We start from the raw sequence: 19,591 nt of genomic DNA, 5'->3' as shown, positions 1-19,591 counted from the left end.
AAAGGCTGTCAAAATTCCTTTGTAAGTCTTATGGACAAAATTAACTACTCAGGCTTCTACCTCCAAACTTCCTGTATTCTCAATGCTTACTGAGTGGTCAAAAAAAATTGTGTTTTCATTGATTTGGAAGAAAGTTGTGTATATATTCTGAAGGCTGCCATTTAACAGCCTTAATGGAAACTCCTGATAGCCCAAACAGTACAGTAATCCAACAATTCACAAACTGAGTTCTTCAGAACATCAGTTGATCTTAAAGATAAGTTCATGGTTAAGTACCACCTGTACTTGCAAAGACAAAGTTTAGCCTTTTATTTTTAAGTACAGAAAGTTTCACAGCCTTTTGCTATGCAAATGTGCATTATGAATTTTCAAGACTGATCTGCTAAGCAGTGTTTCCCAAACCTTTGTGCCTCGGGATTCTTCTGAGGGACACTGTAGTTTGTAATGACACTCAGTTTGGGAAGCACGGCGCTGGACTGTGAGGCATAACTTGAGGTTTTGTCACAATTTCTAAAGTCAATTTCTGGCAGCTTTACTGATAGGAAAAAAGATTACATCACAAGTGCTTTCATTTCATAGCAATTTCATTATAATTGTATAAAGCAGCTCAGAGATACTGCAAGGATTGTCTGTGATCATCCTACGTTTAAATCAGCTAGGCTAAAGGCAGAACCCTGAGTTTTATCCTGTAAGCATTAGACCACATTCATATTTAAATTGTATCTATAAACAAAGTATATTATTATCTGTATATATTCACACACATGTAAAATATAGATATATGTGTACATTTGCTTCTAAATATAATATCTTTGCATAAATATACATATATGTAGCTTCTAAATCTGTTTGCTGTATGTTTTATGCCTTGGAATCAACAGAGATTCTGTGCCTATTTCCCAAGTCATTTGAAATTTTTAAATGTCAATAAATGTGAGATGATGGAATAATGGGCCAGATAACCTCACGATGTCTCTCATGGGCATGAAAATCTAAGATCCATGTGTATAGTTTTGTTTATATCAGATTTTCACTTTGCAAATAAGTCATTGTAATCGTTTACTTGCAGAGGAAGAGAAGTATGCTTTTGTCAACTGGATCAACAAAGCCCTGGAAAAGGACCCCGATTGCCGGCATGTCATCCCAATGGACCCAAACACCAATGATCTCTTCAGTGCTGTTGGGGATGGCATTGTCCTTTGGTAAATAGCACTTCCTTCTTGGTTTCCAGTGGTTTCCCTAGAATTTTCTGGAATACCAGCAATGCATAGTGTTTATCCTAGGCCAACTTCCGTTGGTGCTCAGCTGGACTTGAAATGCTTTTCTGGATTTTCACTTGGCAAGTCCAGGAGAGCAAACTAATTTCAAAAGCAACTTATAAGGAGAAATGTTAAACTGCTATTGCTTGAGTGGAGGAGAGGGAAGCACAGTATAGAGACAAACATAAACATAGCTAGAGATATACTAATACAAGGTCAAAAGCAATTGACTTTTGAATATATGCCACTTTGTTTCATCTGAGTAAGGCCTACCATGAGAGTAGACAGAATTGATAACAGCAGCATAATTGAAGCAATCCAGTGCAAGTCTTTAAGCAAAGGGATGTTTGAGTGGTACACACAAATATACAACTCAAACACTAAGGGCACCTGGAAAAGGAGGAATGTGTTCCCTCCATGGGAGGCCGCTAAACACAGTCTGTGAATTCAGGATAGTGCCCTGGACAGTGCCTCTGTAGCTCTTGCTTTAGCAGTTTCTCTGCCATTGCAAGCCATGGTATTAGCAGGAGGCTTGAGGTGCCCAATCTCAGGTGGCCTCAGGAGTTGAAGGGAAGGATGGGTGGGCAAGACTTTGAGACCCTCCTCCTTTGCTCTGACCAGAGCAATTCTGCTTTTGGTATTTTATTTATTAGAGCTCACCATGAGATTTCATTTTTAAAAGGTTCAACTACTATAAATAAGTAAATAAACAAAGAAACAAACCCAGGCTACAAGATCACGTCCTGACTCCTTAGGTTGGCACTCAATGCCCCCATGATCTTTCCTCAATCTCCTTCTGGTTTTACCTCCCAAGACCCCTGTGACTCTGGTACCCAGGCCAGTGTTCTGAGTGAATGGCCACATGAATGAGTGAGGGCACCAGCAAGCATGCTGACTTTTCCCTGCACACGCCCTGCTTATAACTTGCAACAGAGCTTTGCCTTTTATTTTCCTTTTAAAGAATGACCTTCTCCATTTTTTCCTCCTGTACAAATTCATTTACCATGAAATATTCTGGTCTATCCCCACCCTAGTGATCTCTCTCTTCACTGAATTCTTAAAGCACATATTACTGATAATACTTTGGGAGCCATTATTATGTGCTACTTTGGACTGTTATGCAAGTTTTCACATCCAGATATTTCGTCTCAGTAATTCGACTATAAGCTTTTCAAGGGCAGGGAGATCTTAAACTTTTTAAAGTTATCCCTCCCCCAACCATCTCCTAGTGCATCTGGTTCACCTCCAGTTTTATATTTTTCAAATGATGATTTAGGAGTTTGTTTTGTCCATATCGCAATAAAGTGCCTTTTATTTAAATATATGTATATACACACACACAACAAAGTTAGAGAAATACCTCTTTAAAGAATAACCACAAAAAAGTTAATTGCTTAAAAATGGTTAGGAAAAAATGCTAATGCTGATTTCTCTTCTCATTAAAAAAAGAAATAGGGGGCTGGCCCCATGGCCGAGTGGTTAAGTTTGCGCCCTCCGCTGCAGGAGGCCCAGTGTTTTGTTGGTTCGAATCCTGGGCACGGACATGGCACTGCTCATCAAACCACGCTGAGGCAGCGTCCCACATGCCACAACTAGAAGGACCCACAACGAAGAATATACAACTATGTACTGGGGGGCTTTGGGAGAAAAAGGGAAAAAAAAATAAAATCTTTAAAAAAAAAGAAATAGTCACAGTCAAGTTTACTATTCTTTGATTTTGTTGTTCTTCCTTTGGATTTTTCTCCAACTTCTCTTTTTTAAATAAGATGGAGGTGACCTAAGGAAGTTTATTTGTTGTGCCCCATTGAAGGTTAAACCAATGCTAACTGGGTAAAATGAGTTATTCTTAAATAATGACTGCTTATTTTGGATGTCTGACTGACGTCTTAGATACTTAAATGGGCAAAATTTCTAAAGTTCTGACACAATAATGACCACAGGAGAATATAAAACATTTTATCATATGGTTATTTCAAGATATAAGAGTTTGACCAGGTGTCAGATAGAAATTTAGACATTATATAAGCTCAAAAGTGTCCAGATAGTCTTTTATATAGCGGAGACAATGTTCATGGCTGAGAAAGTAAAGTACTCATGGAGGCTTTGCTTTGGCTGTCCACCCAGAATTTCCTAATACGCTAAGAGAACCGGAATAATTTTGCAGCTTTTTTAGGTGAGTCAATGAGGTGAGATCCTTATTTCCTGTCTCAATATATTAGTGTGACCCCAGGTATGTTATCCTTGCCCACCCGTAGTTTGAATCTAGTCAAAACTGCATAAATGATTTCGCATCTGAACACTGGGGAGCACAGATTATGTGGCCGTCTTGTTTGCTTACGGCGTTGCTAGAACTCAACGTCACTAGGTTCTGTTATTCAGAAGCCTGCTTTCTTTCATTGTGTCTCTTTCAGCAAAATGATCAATTTGTCAGTGCCAGACACAATTGATGAAAGAACGATCAACAAGAAGAAGCTCACCCCTTTTACCATTCAGGTATGTCTTTCCTCTCAGAGGAAATGAGCACCCAACTGCTGAGTTGGCCTTTTTCCAAGTGCTCAGACATGATTCCCAATACCCAGGCTTTGGGCTGGTCATTTGTCATGGCTTGTGGGGATAGATGGACACATTTCTGTTTTGTCTTTTATTACCATAGGGGAGGGGAGGAGAAGGGTAGTGGGATGTTAGTCGTTACGGTCTTTGTTTTGGCCACTTAGGAATAAAAGTCACATTGGCTAAAGTTTTAACTCAGACTTTCCCTACCAATTTATCTTTGAGCTGATGCCAAATACCCAGCATTTTATCTGAAAAGATTAGCCTTTCTAAGAAGTGAGAGGGTGAAAAACGGGAAGTGCTCTGGCAGCCTTTAGAGTGGTATTGGCCACAGCCACCAGTGTGATAAATATGACTTGCTTTTATGCCTTCAATTTCTTGATTAACTGGAACAGTAACCAGTAGCAAGTAAGCTGTTTTTCTATGTTATGTTCCAGTATTTTAACATTATTGTAATCTTTTTGCTCAGAAAGCATATCTCACTTATTAAATCATGAACAATATATTATGTCTTGTTTCAATTTAAGCAACCCTGTGTACTTAAAAAATGGAAGTGGTGACCAAAGCGAGAACAATGATTAAATGTATATGAATGCACTTAATGTTAAATTTAATCTTGACGTTAAATTTTAATTTTGGCTGTAAGTAGAAACAATATTTTTCATTCATCATTTGAGCTCTACGCTAGGGCAAAAACCCACTTTTCTTCTGCTAGTCTGCTTCCCAAATCACTGGCGGCCTATGTTTTGTTTTGTTTTCTTTTTAATTTGCCATAAAAATAACTTCTATACATCTTTGACTCTGATATATCCTCCTTTGTGGATCCAAGAATAGTATATAGACTCCAGACTGAAACTGTGATTGACTATTCCAACTGTGTGAGAGTTACATTACATATATTGTTGTTGGTTATAAGAATATATGATCAGTACATGTGTGCTTGTGTGTGTGCACATTGTGTGTGTGCACATTGTGTGTGTGTACGTGTGTGTGTACTCAAGGTCCCTAGATATTATGGATACTCAATAAATTGTCCTAGTAAAAACCACACTATTTTTTCTAGGCATTTGATTTGTCTTTTTCACTCTCTTAATACTCAATCTGAAAGTCAAAGCTATTTTGTTACTCTTTTTTATGACCTTGATTCACATCAGCGATTGTGTTATTAATGATAGACAGTGACAAGACAATGGCTACCCTCCAAGGTACCCCTTTATTCCTGGCTGATGGAGGTGTTGAGTGCGGAGGTTCCATCACAGAGCAATATGGAAAAACATAAGACTCGTTAGTTTCCTCTGACCAGGATGAGCCTTCAGCTCCGGGTTCTGGTTTGACTGAATAGGCACTGCATAAGCCCAGTATCTGGGTTATGGGATTTTCTCTTCCAGTGGTTACTCGCTGCTTTTTCTCAATGTTAAAATCTAGTGAAGACCATGGTTCCAGACATGTGAACTTTCCAGAAGTAAATCATTGTTGCTGCTACAGATCAGTAATCATCGTTTGGCATCGGTAAAGTCGAAAACAAACTTGCATACTTTTTCTCCTTTAGGAAAATTTGAACCTGGCTCTGAACTCTGCCTCAGCCATCGGGTGCCACGTGGTTAACATTGGGGCTGAGGACTTAAAGGAGGGGAAGCCCTACCTGGTCCTGGGACTTTTGTGGCAAGTCATCAAGATTGGGTTGTTTGCTGACATCGAACTCAGCAGAAATGAAGGTATGAGCAAAGCCACAAATGTTATTAATGGCATAGCTTTTTATTAATGCATGTGTTGGGGGCTACAGGAGGAAGATGTCAGGAATTGTCAAGCTTAGAATCCTCAGTTTTTGAAAAGTGGAGTTATATTGAATCCTTTGTATTAATGTAACATGTTCTGTCTACACTGACCAGACTTTTTTAAAGGACAGAGCAAAAGCTTTTTAAGACCACAGACGAATGGTAATGCCTGTGTGGAACCTGTAGCTCTCTCTAGCTGTCTGGGACTCCAACCTCAAGAGCTTTTCTGAGTTCGCTCTGCCTTTAGACACTTTATAACAAATTAGACTCTTTTAAACTTGCCTTTTATGGAGCAATTCACATCCATATACTGCAGCAGTAGCACCAGGTTAGGAGAAACTTGGTCCATTTCTTACCAAGACTATAGAAAATTGCATTTAGGCTTTCAAAGTTCTCAACTAAGTATTGTAGCTGTCAATCTTATTCTGTCTGCTCTCACCATCCTGTCTGTATTTACACAATTACAGCCCCGCCCTTTACACAGAAGTAGTAGACCTTGGTAAATACCATACGAAACGCAATGTTACCTTTTAGTTTTCCAGTACAGATACTACCAATATGAAATCTGTAGCCAAATTCTAACCTTAGTTATGTATACTTTTTATTTATATGTCCACATCACAAGAACCAGTCAAGAATCCTGGGGTACCATTTTAAAACCAATATATTAAACATAATATAAAGAAGAGGGAAAAAAGCAAATAGGAAACTTAGAACCCACGAGAAAGAATATTGATTTGCAAATAATGACCTCAGCTAAATTGAAACCTTCTAGCTGAGCAAAATATATTTATTCATCTGGGAAACAGGAAAGAGTTGATTACACTTTTTGAGATGCTATAATTATGCAGGTAAGCATTTGAAATATAAAACACCTATGGGAATAGACAAGAGGACATTGTCATTATTACAAAATTGATCTCTTAAAAGCAAAAATGTTGTCATATCTTGAAACCTGGTCTGACAGTCCCAGTGGTGCACTCTGAGCCAATAGTCTCGGTTATTTCTGTGGCTCTGCCGTGGTATTCTTAGGCATAGCATTGAGAGCCATTGGTGCAGTGTCTTCCCCATCTGAAAAATGGGGATAATAAATAAGCTCACAATGTCTTACCCCTCTTTTTAGGGATAATAATAAAGTGTTTATTCCATTAGAAAGGCTGTAAGTACTTTTACCCCAGAGAGAGAACGTTGCTATCTTTAGCTTCCCAGCAGAGAGCAATGAGAATTATAACTAATCCCCCCAAATATCCCTGTATTAATTTTTCTTTGGCTTTTGTGCTTCTTCAGCTCTGATTGCTCTTTTGAGAGAAGGGGAGAGCCTGGAGGATTTGATGAAACTCTCCCCAGAGGAGCTTCTGCTGAGGTGGGCTAATTACCACCTGGAAAACGCAGGCTGCAACAAAATTGGCAACTTCAGTACCGACATCAAGGTAGGAGGAGTGTAGTTTGAATGTGAATAACTGGCGGTGAAAAGAATTTGGGCCACGTCGCTTCAGAGTCTGTGGGGTTAGTTAGACAGTGGCTTTTGGAGTCACTTGCTCTTCTCAGTCGTCCATGTGCTGCTCTAGCTCTGGGCCACGTGCACATCTGTCCGAAGCCCCAGCAACTACATCGTCAAAGGCAGATGCATCGCCCTTAGAATTTCAATATCAGGAAGTAGAGGGGCGAGGGTGAGAGAGGAAGGGCGAGAGAGAAGACTGCTTTTCAAGAGAATATTTGTAGGACTGTAATGTCTTTCGGTTTTTATCAATGGGAGCACCAGGTGGCAATTCTTTTTAAAAAAAATTAAATAGGAATTACTCTTCTAATTACACTAATAATGGTAAACATGGTGTCTACTGCATGCCAGGCACTGTCGTAATTGCTGTATACTGTATTGACTCATTTAATCCTCACAACAAACCTGGGTGAGATAAGGATTATTATTTTCTCATTTTACAGATAAGGAAACTGAGGTAAAGAGAATTTAAGCAACTTGTTCAAGTTCACATAGCTGGGGAATGGGGTCAGGATCCAAATCCAGCAGTCGTCCTGCATGGTCCACGTCCTCGGCCACCATACTATACTGCCTCTCTAAAACAGCTTGTGAATTTCTTGAAAGTTTTTCATTTGTAAGAAACTAGAGTGATTTTTAAAAGATTGTGATTCTGGAAACCCTCTGCAATGAGAATTTACCCCAGAGCGTGTAAAAGGCACAATCAGTCCTACAAGAGAGATCCAGAAGGGGAAAGGCTGAGGGAAGTGCGCACTGTGGGCTTCAAGTTTGTGCAAAGTTCCTTGACAAGGTGAAAGGAAACAGCTGTTGGCAGTGATGACAGATGGACCAAGATGGAACTTACAGAGCAGGAAGGAATGTCAGAAGGCAGTTCCTAGGAGTAGAAATGCTGGGATGCATCAGGAGAAAAACATTTCAGTCTCCACTTTCTCAAAAGTTAAAGAAATTCTCTCCAAAGAGAAAGAGTCAGAGGAAAGGTTATCTGACTCACCAAGAGTCAACCCAAGCTTATAATTCTTTGAGTGACAGCTTCTCCCTTCTGTGGAACCGATGGCTTTTAGAACTCAGGGTCTGCCAGGCACGGTGCCAGTTAGAGTGAAGCTTCTAGATGGAAAGTCCCCTGTTAGGACCTAAGCTAATAATACCAAGTTCATTTTTCTAATTACACTACTCTCATTGGTTATTAACAGTCTTCCGGCACCACCAACCAAACTGAGATTTATCAGGAGCTGGACAGCATTATCTACCTTTTTGCGCAACAGTTAAGCTCTGCAATTGTTTCAGCCAAAACTTTCAAGCTTTTCAGCCAAAATTAGGCTGCTTGATCTGAGCCATAATTTACCTGATTTCCCATCACTAAAAGGTTGTGTTCTTTAGAATGATACCCCTTTGGGACTTGGGAAGTCTCTGTATGAGATAGGAAGTGGCCAGCTGGGCACTTACACAGTGGTTGTGCCTGTTCTCAGGGAGCACCTGCATCCCGCCAAGGTCAGAGCTGTGACGTGTATGTCTGAGCATCCAGCAACTTTGGGAGATGCCCTTAAATCACACAAAGTCAGCAAGGGTGGGGAGAATGCCCCTCCTAGAGTGAGTGAGACACGTTCCTCAGGCGCAGGTGAAATGAGGTGACTCTTAGCAAAGCTAAACAGATGTAACCCGTGGTAGGCAAATTTTATTTGTGCCTAACACCTGCATGGAACTTTCACTGACTTCAAAATAGCTACAGTGAAAAGTAAGAGAGGGGGAGGGTAGAAAGAAAAGAGATGAAAATCGGTTTCCCCAGGTGCAACATCAGTGGCTGGCCTTGTCTCCTGCCATCTTTCTAATGTCACAGGTGGTGAGCACACCTCTGCTGTCCTCAGTCCCTACTCAGTTGAAAAACAAGACAAAACAGAGCAACAGTTGATTTTTCAGTGTTTAAGAGAAATTAAGATCTCTTTAAGTGGTTTAAATAAATTATCTGAAAATCTGTATGCTTTTATTGAATGAGAATACATTTATAATTTTAAGACTATGATTCTGAGAATTCTTTTTGTCAATAAGCATATTTCCAGGATCTAAGAAAATCTAAGAATTCAATGTTTCCAATCTGCTATAACTAAATTTAACCATTTAGCTTCTCGATAAACATTAAATGTGCTTGTCATCTTAATATCTCTCCTTTTACATAAAGACTGTTAATGCTTCAACCTTCTGTCTTTGAACTCTTTTTCTTTTGTTGATTGTCCATTTAAATGTATTTTTAAACTCTGCTTTAAACTTCTGCTTCCTTTTTCTGTCACTTTTTTTTATGAAACCTTAGCTGACTGACTTCTACACCAATATAAAGGTATATATATTTTCCCGTATACAATTTAATACATGTTAATAAATTATTTTCCCTCCTCTAAGGACAACAAAATAGTGTTTTCTTCTTTGGGTTGCCTTTTATGTATGTCCTATATTTTTATTGTTATACTCCTTTAAAAAAAAAAGATAAATATAATATATAAACTGACAAATAGAAAATTCAAATTAGTGAATGTTTCCAGCTTTGTTAATTAAGTTGAATCCTTGAATGATAGTCAAATAAGAAATGAAATATGTTTGCTTTGGGGAAATTATTGTCTTGCTAAGTATATAATTAGCTGTGTTGTTTTGAAACTATTTCTTCATTTCTCACAGGATTCGAAAGCTTATTACCACCTGCTTGAACAGGTGGCTCCAAAAGGAGATGAAGAAGGTATTCCTGCTGTTGTCATTGACATGTCAGGATTAAGGGTAAGGCCACATTGGCAGTTCCATTGTCCTACATGACCCTGACTCTGGGGTTCCATGCGTAGACATCTCTACTTAAAGCCCAGTTAGAACTGTTAAAAACTGTTTACAGTTTTGGATAATAATCATGGAAAATTGAATCTGGACATAAACATTAAGGAAAGAAAGAAACTAATACTAATTAAATGCCGTATACCATACAGGGCACTGCTGTGTATGTGCCATCATTTAACAGGCTCTACAACACCCAGAACTATTGTTATTTCATTTTTAGGTATCTGGATCTTATCTCTGATAATAGATGGGATGGTTATACAAATAAATAAATTCTCACTTTAGTGGTGAAAAAACTGAGACTCAGAAGGGTTGATTAATATGTCCAAGATCATGTGAAAGATTAATGGAAGATTTTTGATCTAAGGCTGGGGTCCTTTTCCTCTAGTGGTAATAAGACTACACTCCGCTTGCTGAGTTCCCCCCATTCGGCAGGGACTGTGCTAGGCACGTGGCGTACACTGCCTCTAATCCTTGCAAACATCACTAAGGTCAGTGTTAATAACTGTTAGATAGTTGAGAAAACGGAAGATCAGAGAAGCTACTAATCATCTCATGACCACAGAGCCAGTACATGGCATAGCAAGGATTTAAACCCAGGATGGCACCCAAATTCACCCAGCCGCAACCCGACCTCTCTACACCGTAGAGGGTAATGGGAGAAAAGGACTGGGCGAGTTGTGTGAGTTCTTAGAAACATCTTGTTTGAGGGCTCTTCAAAACAGTGGGCCCAACATGGGTCTGAGTGTTAAAACTCAGTTTTGCCACCACTTTAATCTTGATCTTGAGAAATCACCTTACCCATTTTTGTGCCTCATTTAATATGATTAGAGTTAAATCCAGTGAGTTAATACTAAAGTTAAGTCATTCCTGAATGAGCAGTGCAGCTCACCAAATGTGTAATGTATAGTGTTATCTAGTAAAGCACCATATTAAGAAATAATTCCAGTGTAAAGTTCTGTTTTCTGAAAACTGGTGGTTTCAGAGACAAATTAAGAGCTTTAAGGATAGTGGACCATATTTCAAGAAAACTGATCTTCTAATGAGAGTCTGTTTACAAATGACTGGAGAGTCTCTAGGACTATTGGAATAGATTTTTAATATGTTAAGTGAATGGTTCTTAATCTGACATCTGCAAAAACCAAACTGATATTATATATTTATCAAACATACTATGTAGCTTAACTATCACATTTAATTTGTCTGAGTTGCAAGTACACCAACTCAGTGTGGGCACAGTGGTATGCTAATCAGATGTTTTTATTGACAAGTGTAAATATCTTGGATGAACTGAAAGTAGGAATATAATTTATGACTTAATAAATAAAAATTTTGGTAGACAAAATCTCATGAAGTCTATGCAAGAAAATAATAAAAAGGAAGTTTAATGCTTGAAGATAATTAAGATCAACTTACATGTTAAGATTGTAGATTCTACTGAATCTCTTTGAACACAGGGCAACCAGCCATTCATCTGAAATGGTTCTGTAGGGAGATGAGAGGACTCGATTCCTTCTGAGATTCCTTTTACTTGTGACTTTTCGATTTTGGTTCAGGCGAATATAAGTAATAATGTTTTATTATTCAATGTCTATCTGAGGTTTAACACTAAGGGTTTCGGTAAGATTCCCATTTCGTTTTCATTTAATAATGTCTACTTGGTCATGGAGAGCCTTGACCCCGCCTTGAGACATCCTATTTGGTTGCAGGAGAAGGATGACCTCCAGAGGGCAGAGTGCATGTTGCAGCAGGCGGAGAGGCTGGGCTGCCGGCAGTTCGTCACAGCCACGGATGTTGTCCGAGGGAACCCCAAGTTGAACTTGGCTTTCATTGCCAACCTGTTTAACAGATATCCTGCCCTGCACAAACCGGAGAACCAGGACATTGACTGGGGGGCTCTTGAAGGTAACTGGAAACCAGTTGCTTAGGAGTTTGGAAAAGCATTCACCATTTTAATGAAAGGGCAGTTCAAAAGTACCTCCTAAGCAAATATAAACCCCTCACACGTTGCCAAAGATGTGCAAACAGGTCGTCAATTCTCTGATACGTAACAAAGAGAATAAACAGATTAATCAAGTCAATTACAGCCAAGCAGGAATAATCAAATACCATTACATCACATCTATTATACACAGGCTTCATCCATTATCAGAATTAAATGTTATAGGGAAGATAATGCATTTAATTATCAGATGAAATAAATCCTGAGTTCCCAAAACTTAATTTATGTACTTAATGGACTGAGTGTTAATTCCTAGAGGCAAGAAACTGCAGCTACTCATCATCTAGAAATGATATTTAGCTTATGCTGAGATGTGCTTTCTGAGGTTTTTGTTTTCTTTCTTTGATTTGGATTATGGGGAGCACACAATCATATTTTGAGACAGAATCCCTGACAGCTGTGTTTTGGGAGTTAATGCCCTAAGATTGGACAAAAAGCATATAGCTTGAGTCAGGTTCTAACAGGTGAAAGTGACAGAGATGTTTACTTTTTTTTTTTCATGAATTAGTCCCAATATTAAGATGGAAAAATCAAGACAAAATTAATATTAAATGAATATCCTCAAAGCGAGGAAATCCGGATTTAAAGTATTGGTTGATCCTCTTCTGCAATGCTTTACTCTCGCTGGAAATACAAAAATCAATCTGTGTTCCAACACTGCTGCATCCGTATCATTTGATAAATCGTGGTCAGGGATCCATACATTTTGTTGACTACCAAATATATATATCAAGTCTTCTAATCACCCATTTCCAGCTGCCTCTAGAACATTCCCTCCGGGTCCTTTACTCTCACTTGAAATTCAGCATATACAAAACAGAATTGATCATTTCTCTTCCCCTCACAGTCTTTCTGCTCTACTGCCCCTCCCCCCATCCCATCCATTCTCCTTTAGAAATACTCCATTTCCATTAATCATACCACTTTTTTTTCTCTTCAGTCACCAAAACTAAGACCCTGGCTTGCACTTTGATATCTTCCTTTCCTTCATTCCTAAATCTATTGAACCAGCAAATACTAATAATTCTTCCTGCAGAATGGCTTTTAGATTGGTATTTTTCCTTCCTGCTCTTCTGGACTCTTATTAAATCATACACCAACTATTTCAGTAGGTCTTAGGGGCCTATCCCTCCATTCGTCAAGCACTTGAATGTGCCCGTGTGCTCATGTCAAACACTATCTACTCTGCATGTTTAATTTAAATGCATATTGCCTTCCAGTAATTCTGCACACCGCTGCCAGGCACATCACTGTACTGCTTTCGTTATATCTCTGCCTTGCTCAAGAATTTATTATAGTAATAAAAAAAAGAATCTGTAATGACTGACATTGTCTAATTTATCATCCAAGGTCTGCTACCTGACGTTCAAACATCCCCAATTCTGGTTCCAGCCATTAGACAGAGTCTTATCTCTGTGTGCTGTACAACACAGATCCCTGGAAAACCAGTTGCTAATGTTTTCACACAAACCCAGCCTCTCACTTTCTTTGTGTTCCTATTTATGCTATCTTCTACTGCCATCCCTCTACTATCCCTCCAAATCCTCTCCTCTTTCCTTTTTACTGTCCAGATTTTACTTTTATTAATATTAATTTATCGAGTGAAGCTGAAATTCCACTCCCTCCAAATTGAGCCCATCCTATTCTCTCCCCTGTCTCAACTCAAACAGCAAATACTTCTGCCTCGTATGTTAGCCCTCTAGCTTACGTGATCTCTCTTTGAGGCCTAAAAGTCTGGTTTTTCCAGAAAGAATGTATGCCTTTGAGGGCCAGCTCTGAACAGTTTCCCCACACAGGATTTTGCACATTACTGTTAGATACTATAGAAATACTTGTTGAATTGAATTGGAAAAAAAATTAACACAGGATAGCAACCCTCATCCAAATCCATTAGGGTTTATTTAATTTATTTTTATCATTTTACCTTCAGTTTTTATTACAGCCTCTTTAGTTAAGCTTTGATCATAAAAAAGGCATATCTTCGAGGCGCCTGAAAGATAACTGGCCTTCCTTAATTTAGGTGAGACAAGAGAAGAGCGGACGTTTAGGAACTGGATGAACTCCTTGGGCGTTAACCCACGAGTCAATCATTTGTACAGGTAAGAATATCTGGGGACTCTCCCTTAATGTGAGACACTCAGACCTTGAAAGATCCCCAAGATTTCCAATATCACTATGGTATGCAATTCTTTTCACAAAATGTGTGTACCTTAATGAGAAGGAGAAAAGGGCCAAATTGAGATTCATATGCTGGGTGTTCAAAGGAAAAACTCTCCCATATACCAGTCTTGCTGTGTGTTTAGTACAAAATCATAACCTCAGCAAAAGGTTACTGAAAAATAAGATGTACTGCAAGTTGTCAGCCTGTGATCTGCTCACAGACAGGCGAAACAAGAAATGGTCAGTTTGTGCTTGTCTCCTATGCCATTTATTAGAGCTGTATTTCTTTTCCTGGGGGGCAGTGTGTTTTGGCTGAAGGGGCACCAGTAGTCATACGTGGAGGAACCTTGAGTAAATTCCCTCAGTTTCTCTGAGTCAGAGTTTCATTACCTCTAAAGACGGAGATACTGATACCAATTTTGCCAGATTGTTGTGCGTGTTCCTTGAGCTAGTATATGAGCAGGTGCCTGGCCCGCCGCAGGCCCTTAGTCGATGCTGGCTCTCTGAGAATTCTTTTATGTTTGCTTTTGTTCAGCGATTTATCAGATGCCCTGGTCATCTTCCAGCTCTACGAAAAGATTAAAGTCCCTGTTGATTGGAACAGAGTAAACAAACCACCATACCCCAAGCTGGGGGGCAACATGAAGAAGGTAAACCATGCCTCTTCTGGCATCCAGATAGGCAGGTGAAGTCATCAGCCTGCAGGAGCACCCTGTGAATACGTTATCAGGAGGCCGCACTTAGATAAGTAATGTTTACCCAGGGATTAAATTATAGTGCGGCAATCTGAAACCTGAATGGTTTTATTAAAGTGAGTCCATTATTTCAGCTGATTACTCATTTATAATTCCATGTTGCATGTCTTTAAACATTATGATGTAAAAATTCTCATTAAGATAATTAGAACAAGCAGAGCTACAGGGTTGCTGTTCTCCCAGCAGGATCCTCATTCTAATTTTCTAAAGAATTGGAGCTTTGTACTGACAGTTTGACTTAACAAATAGTTTTTCTACTGTCAACACCAGGGGAACACATTGTTTTGTAAAAACAGCAATGGGGTTGGCGCAAACCTTTCTCATCTCTCTGACTCTTAACGATCCACGTTTAACCAGGGAATACCTGCCCCCGTTGTCAGTCCACTATGTGCACATAGAATGGAGAATCCAGATTTCCCATGTCAGCCTCTGTGAATTCAGCTACTTTAGGAATATATGGACAGCTAACTGAGCATGGCTCTCTGTGTAGTGTGATAGCACCATGAAAATGTTCATAATAATGAATTCATTTTGGTTTTACACTCAGAGTACGCTATGGATATTTTTTGGTGGATGTGAGGGGTTCTATTTAAGAAAAGATGGAAAATTCTGGGGTTGGCCGGGTGGCACAGCGGTTAAGTGCGCATGTTCCGCTTCAGCAGCCCGGGTTTCGCTGGTTTGGATCCCAGGTGCGGACATGGCACTGCTTGGCAAGCAATGCTGTAGCAGGCGTCCCACATATAAAGTAGAGGAAGATGGGCATGGATGTTAGCTCAGTGCCAGTCTTCCTTAGCAAAAAGAGGAGGATTGGCAGCAGATGTCAGCTCAGGGCTACTCTTCCTCAAAAAAAAAAAAATAGATGGAAAATTCTTTGACTCATTTAGAATCCTAGGATTGCAGAACCAGGCGAGTCTTCACAGATCATTCAATCTGACCGTATTTATTTCATTTTGTGTCTCTATTTTTCTTATCTTATTTTATCTAGTATTTATCACCATAGAGATGATAACATTAGGTTGTTTGTGTTCTTGCTCCTTAACAGCTTGAGAACTGTAACTATGCAGTGGAATTGGGGAAGAATCAAGCTAAGTTTTCCCTGGTTGGCATTGCTGGACAAGATCTCAATGAAGGGAACCGCACCCTGACATTGGCCTTGATCTGGCAGCTAATGAGAAGGTAACGCATGCAACCCCTGGGAATGGCTTTTTATGGAATGTATTATTTACCTAGAAAAATACTAGCAAATTTTCAGGATGTGATTTGAACCAGTGAGACTATATTTTAAGCTAAACTTAAAACCGAAGGAGTGTTTTGTTATTGTCCTATTTTCTTCCTTTCACTTCTATCAGTTTTATTACAGGTACTTTGAAGCTGTTATTAGGTTCATGATTATTTTAGATTGTTGTCCTCTTAATTAATCCCCCCTTTTTCATTATGGAGTGACCCTTTTTATGCCTGGTAATATTTTCTCTGAAATCTGCTTTTTCTGATATTAATATAACCACTCCAGCTTCCTCTTGATTAATTTTAACCTGGAAAATCTTTTTCCATCTTTTAATTTTTAACTGATTTGTGTTAATAATATTCAATGGTCTTGTAAAGGGATTTTCAAAATAAGGGAAAAATATGCTATATATTACCCACATATTTGCCATTTCTGGAGCTCTTCTTTCCATGGTGTAGATCCAGATTTCCATCTGATATCATTTGCCCTCTACTTGAAATATTTCTAATAGTGCAGATCTGCTGGCAAGGAATTATTTCAGTTTCTACATGTCTGAAAAACTTTATTTCATCTTCAATATCAGAAAGATACTTTCTCTGAGTGTAGAATTCTAGGTTGATAGTTTTGTCTTCTATTACTTAAAGATAGTGTTCACTGTCTTCTGCTTACATTGTTTCCAGTGATAAATCTGTTGTCATTCTTATCTTTTTCCTCTGTGTGTAATGTATCTTTTTTCCTCTGTCTTCTTTGAAGATTTTACTTTATTAGGGGCTGGCCCTGGCTGAGTGGTTAAGTTCCTGCGCTCTGCTTTGGCAGCCCAGGGTTTCGCTGGTTCAGATCCCAGGCACGGACGTGGTGCCACTCATCAGGCCATGCTGAGGCAGCGCCCCACATAGCACAACCAGAGGCACTTACAGCTAGAATGTACAACTATGTACCAGTGTTCTTTGGGGAGAAGAAGAAGAAGAAGAAGAAAGGATTGGCAACAGATGTTGTTAGCTCAGGTGCCAATCTTTAAAAAAAAAAAGATTTTACTTTATCACTTGTTTTAATCAATTTGATTATGATGTGCATTGGTGTTTCTCATACTCAAGGTTTATTGAACTTCTTGAATCTCTGCGTTTATAATTTTCATCAAATTTGGAAAAATTTTGGACTTTATTTCTTCAAGTATGTCTCCTGTACCCACCCACCCCAGTGTTTTGAGGACTCCAGGTACACATATATTTGGTCATCTGAAGTTGTCCCAGAGTTCACTGATCCTCATTGATCTTCATTTTTTTCCTTTATGTTTTATTTTTTCCTCTATATGTTTCATTTGGGATAATTTCTATTGCTTTCTCTTAAAATTCACTCCTCTCTTCTTCTGAAATGTCTAATCTCCCTTAATCCCATCCAGTGTCTATATTTTTTATCTCAGACATTATAGTTTTCATGTATAGAAATTTAATTTGTGTCTTTTTGGAATCTCCTATATCTCTCTCCTCTAACTTCTTGAACATATGGAATATAATTACAGTAACTGTTATTTCTAGTTCTGTTTCTATTAATTGATTTTTATCCTTATTATGGGTCATATTTTCCTGCTTCTTTGCATGTCTGCTTATTTTTTTTATTGTATATGAGACATTGTGAATTCTACCTTACTCTGTGCTGGATATTTCTGCATTCCTTTAAATATTCTTGAATTTTGTTCTGGGATGCAGTTAAGTTACTTAAACATAATTTGATCCTTTTGAGGCTTACTTAAAAGCTTAATTGGTCTTGACCTAATTTTGTCTGTTAGTCCTGGGACAATCTCTTCTGAGTACTTTACTTGGTACTCCATGTATCCTATTTTTTTCACTCCAACTGGTGGAAACCAAATTATTTCCAGCCATGTGTGAGCTCCAAGAATTGTTTGGCTTGTCCATTTCTATGTTCTTTTCCCAGCCTCTGAAAGTTTCCTCACATGCAAGCACTGAGCAGTACTCAGCTAAAGATTTGAGGCAAACCCTCTGAAAACCTCTGGAGCTTCCTTTCTGGATGACTCTGTCCTCCCAGACAGTTCTTTCCTCTCTGTTATTCTATCCCACAAATTCTAGGCACCTTGGCTTCTTTGAGTTCTCAACCCTGTCCCTTCAACCCAGGGAAACTGCCATGCTCTATTTGGGCTCTCTCCCCACACTGCAGCCTGGAGACTCTCCGTGCAATAAGCTGAGACAATCTTAGAGCTCACCACATGTCTTTCCCTTCTCCCAGGTACTGCTGTGGTGTGCTTCTTGTTGTCCAATGTCTGAACAGTGTTGTTTCCTGTCTGTTTCATTGTGTTTTAGGTATAAACAGAGGCAGAAGAGTAAATCTAATCCCTGTTACTCCACCATGCCCAGAAGCAGAATTTCCTGCTAGTTTTTTGTTTGTTTGTTTGTTTGTTTCTTGTTTAGGAAGATTATCCATGAGCTAACTGCTGCCAATCCTCTTCTTTTTGCTGAGGAAGATTGGCTCTGAGCTAACATCTGTGCCAATCTTCCTCTATTTTATATGTGGGGCACCTGCCACAGCATGGCTTGATAAGTGGTGCATATATCCACACCCGAGATCCAAACCAGCAAACCCCACGCCACCGGAGTGGAGCTTGCCAACTTAACCACTTTGCCACCAGGCCAGCCCCCCCCCCCCGCTAGTTCTTTAAGGGAGAACTTTAGATCCCTTTTGTAGCTGAATATAAACTTGATTAATGCAAGAGCTATGTGGTGATATTATTTAAATAATAGTAGAGTATAATATCATAAACAAACAGAAAATAAATTGTAAGAGAAATAAACAATTTTTGGTACAAAAGCATGAGCCTGGGAAGAATTTTAGATAGCAAATCTATAAGTATAAAAGAGTTTACTTTTAAATTCTTCTCTCTTTCCTTCTACACTGATAGCTCTGACCAGGCAGAAATCTTACATCCCTTAATTAGAATGTATGTTAGCGTCACTTAATTCCTTTTTCTATCTGAAGGAAGCTCCAGGAACCATATGCCACATTACATTACATCCTACAAGGTCATGGCAAAGACAAGGTTTGTGGTGTCCCTGGGCACTTCAGCTTTATTCCCAGGCCACTGTCTGTAGATCCTAATATTCATAATGGTCCTTGAAATAATTGTGTTGTTGACGAAAATAATCCATACCCAATCTATAAATGAAAATTTGGGTGAGTTTATTCTGAGCTTAAATCTGAGGATTATAACCCGGGACAGTCTTTCCACAAAGGAACAGAGCACTCCAAAGAAGTGGGGGTATACAGGGTGGTTATATACCCTCAAAGAGGATGTTTCACATATGATTGAAATGTCCCTTTTACAATAGTCGCGAGACTGCTCTGTCGGCACAGCGATTGATGGAAATAGCAGGTAGGTCTTCTGTCTCAGTGAACACAGCAGGATGGCAGTCTGTTGTCTCCAGCTGGGTGGTCACAGGTGAGCTGCAGTGATCAATTCCTAGCCTAAGGAAAGATGCTTATCCCTCAGGAAATGCCAATGTTGGGGGAAGTTGCACCTTTATCTCAAGGGTCTTTGTTCTGGCCGTAG

At 39.1% G+C, this 19,591-nt stretch overlaps 1 protein-coding gene across 3 annotated transcripts in view; it reads left to right on the top strand.

Moving 5' to 3' along the window:
• LCP1 (lymphocyte cytosolic protein 1) overlaps positions 1–19,591 on the top strand; it is a 78,407-nt gene that overhangs the window by 46,893 nt on the left and 11,923 nt on the right. For all 3 annotated transcript variants that reach the window (XM_046664438.1, XM_046664439.1, XM_046664441.1), the window contains 9 exons: positions 1,070–1,202; positions 3,671–3,752; positions 5,359–5,524; positions 6,872–7,014; positions 9,744–9,839; positions 11,600–11,795; positions 13,913–13,991; positions 14,588–14,702; positions 15,850–15,983. In XM_046664438.1, coding sequence (XP_046520394.1) covers positions 1,070–1,202; positions 3,671–3,752; positions 5,359–5,524; positions 6,872–7,014; positions 9,744–9,839; positions 11,600–11,795; positions 13,913–13,991; positions 14,588–14,702; positions 15,850–15,983 — 1,144 coding nt within the window. The remainder of the gene's footprint in view (positions 1–1,069; positions 1,203–3,670; positions 3,753–5,358; positions 5,525–6,871; positions 7,015–9,743; positions 9,840–11,599; positions 11,796–13,912; positions 13,992–14,587; positions 14,703–15,849; positions 15,984–19,591) is intronic.

Source organism: Equus quagga, chromosome 6 (genome assembly GCF_021613505.1).
Source record: "Equus quagga isolate Etosha38 chromosome 6, UCLA_HA_Equagga_1.0, whole genome shotgun sequence".
In the NCBI taxonomy this organism is placed as follows: Eukaryota; Metazoa; Chordata; class Mammalia; order Perissodactyla; family Equidae; genus Equus; species Equus quagga.
The sequence above is the reverse complement of the archived record's forward strand: the minus strand, read 5'-3'. Positions and strand labels throughout refer to the sequence as shown.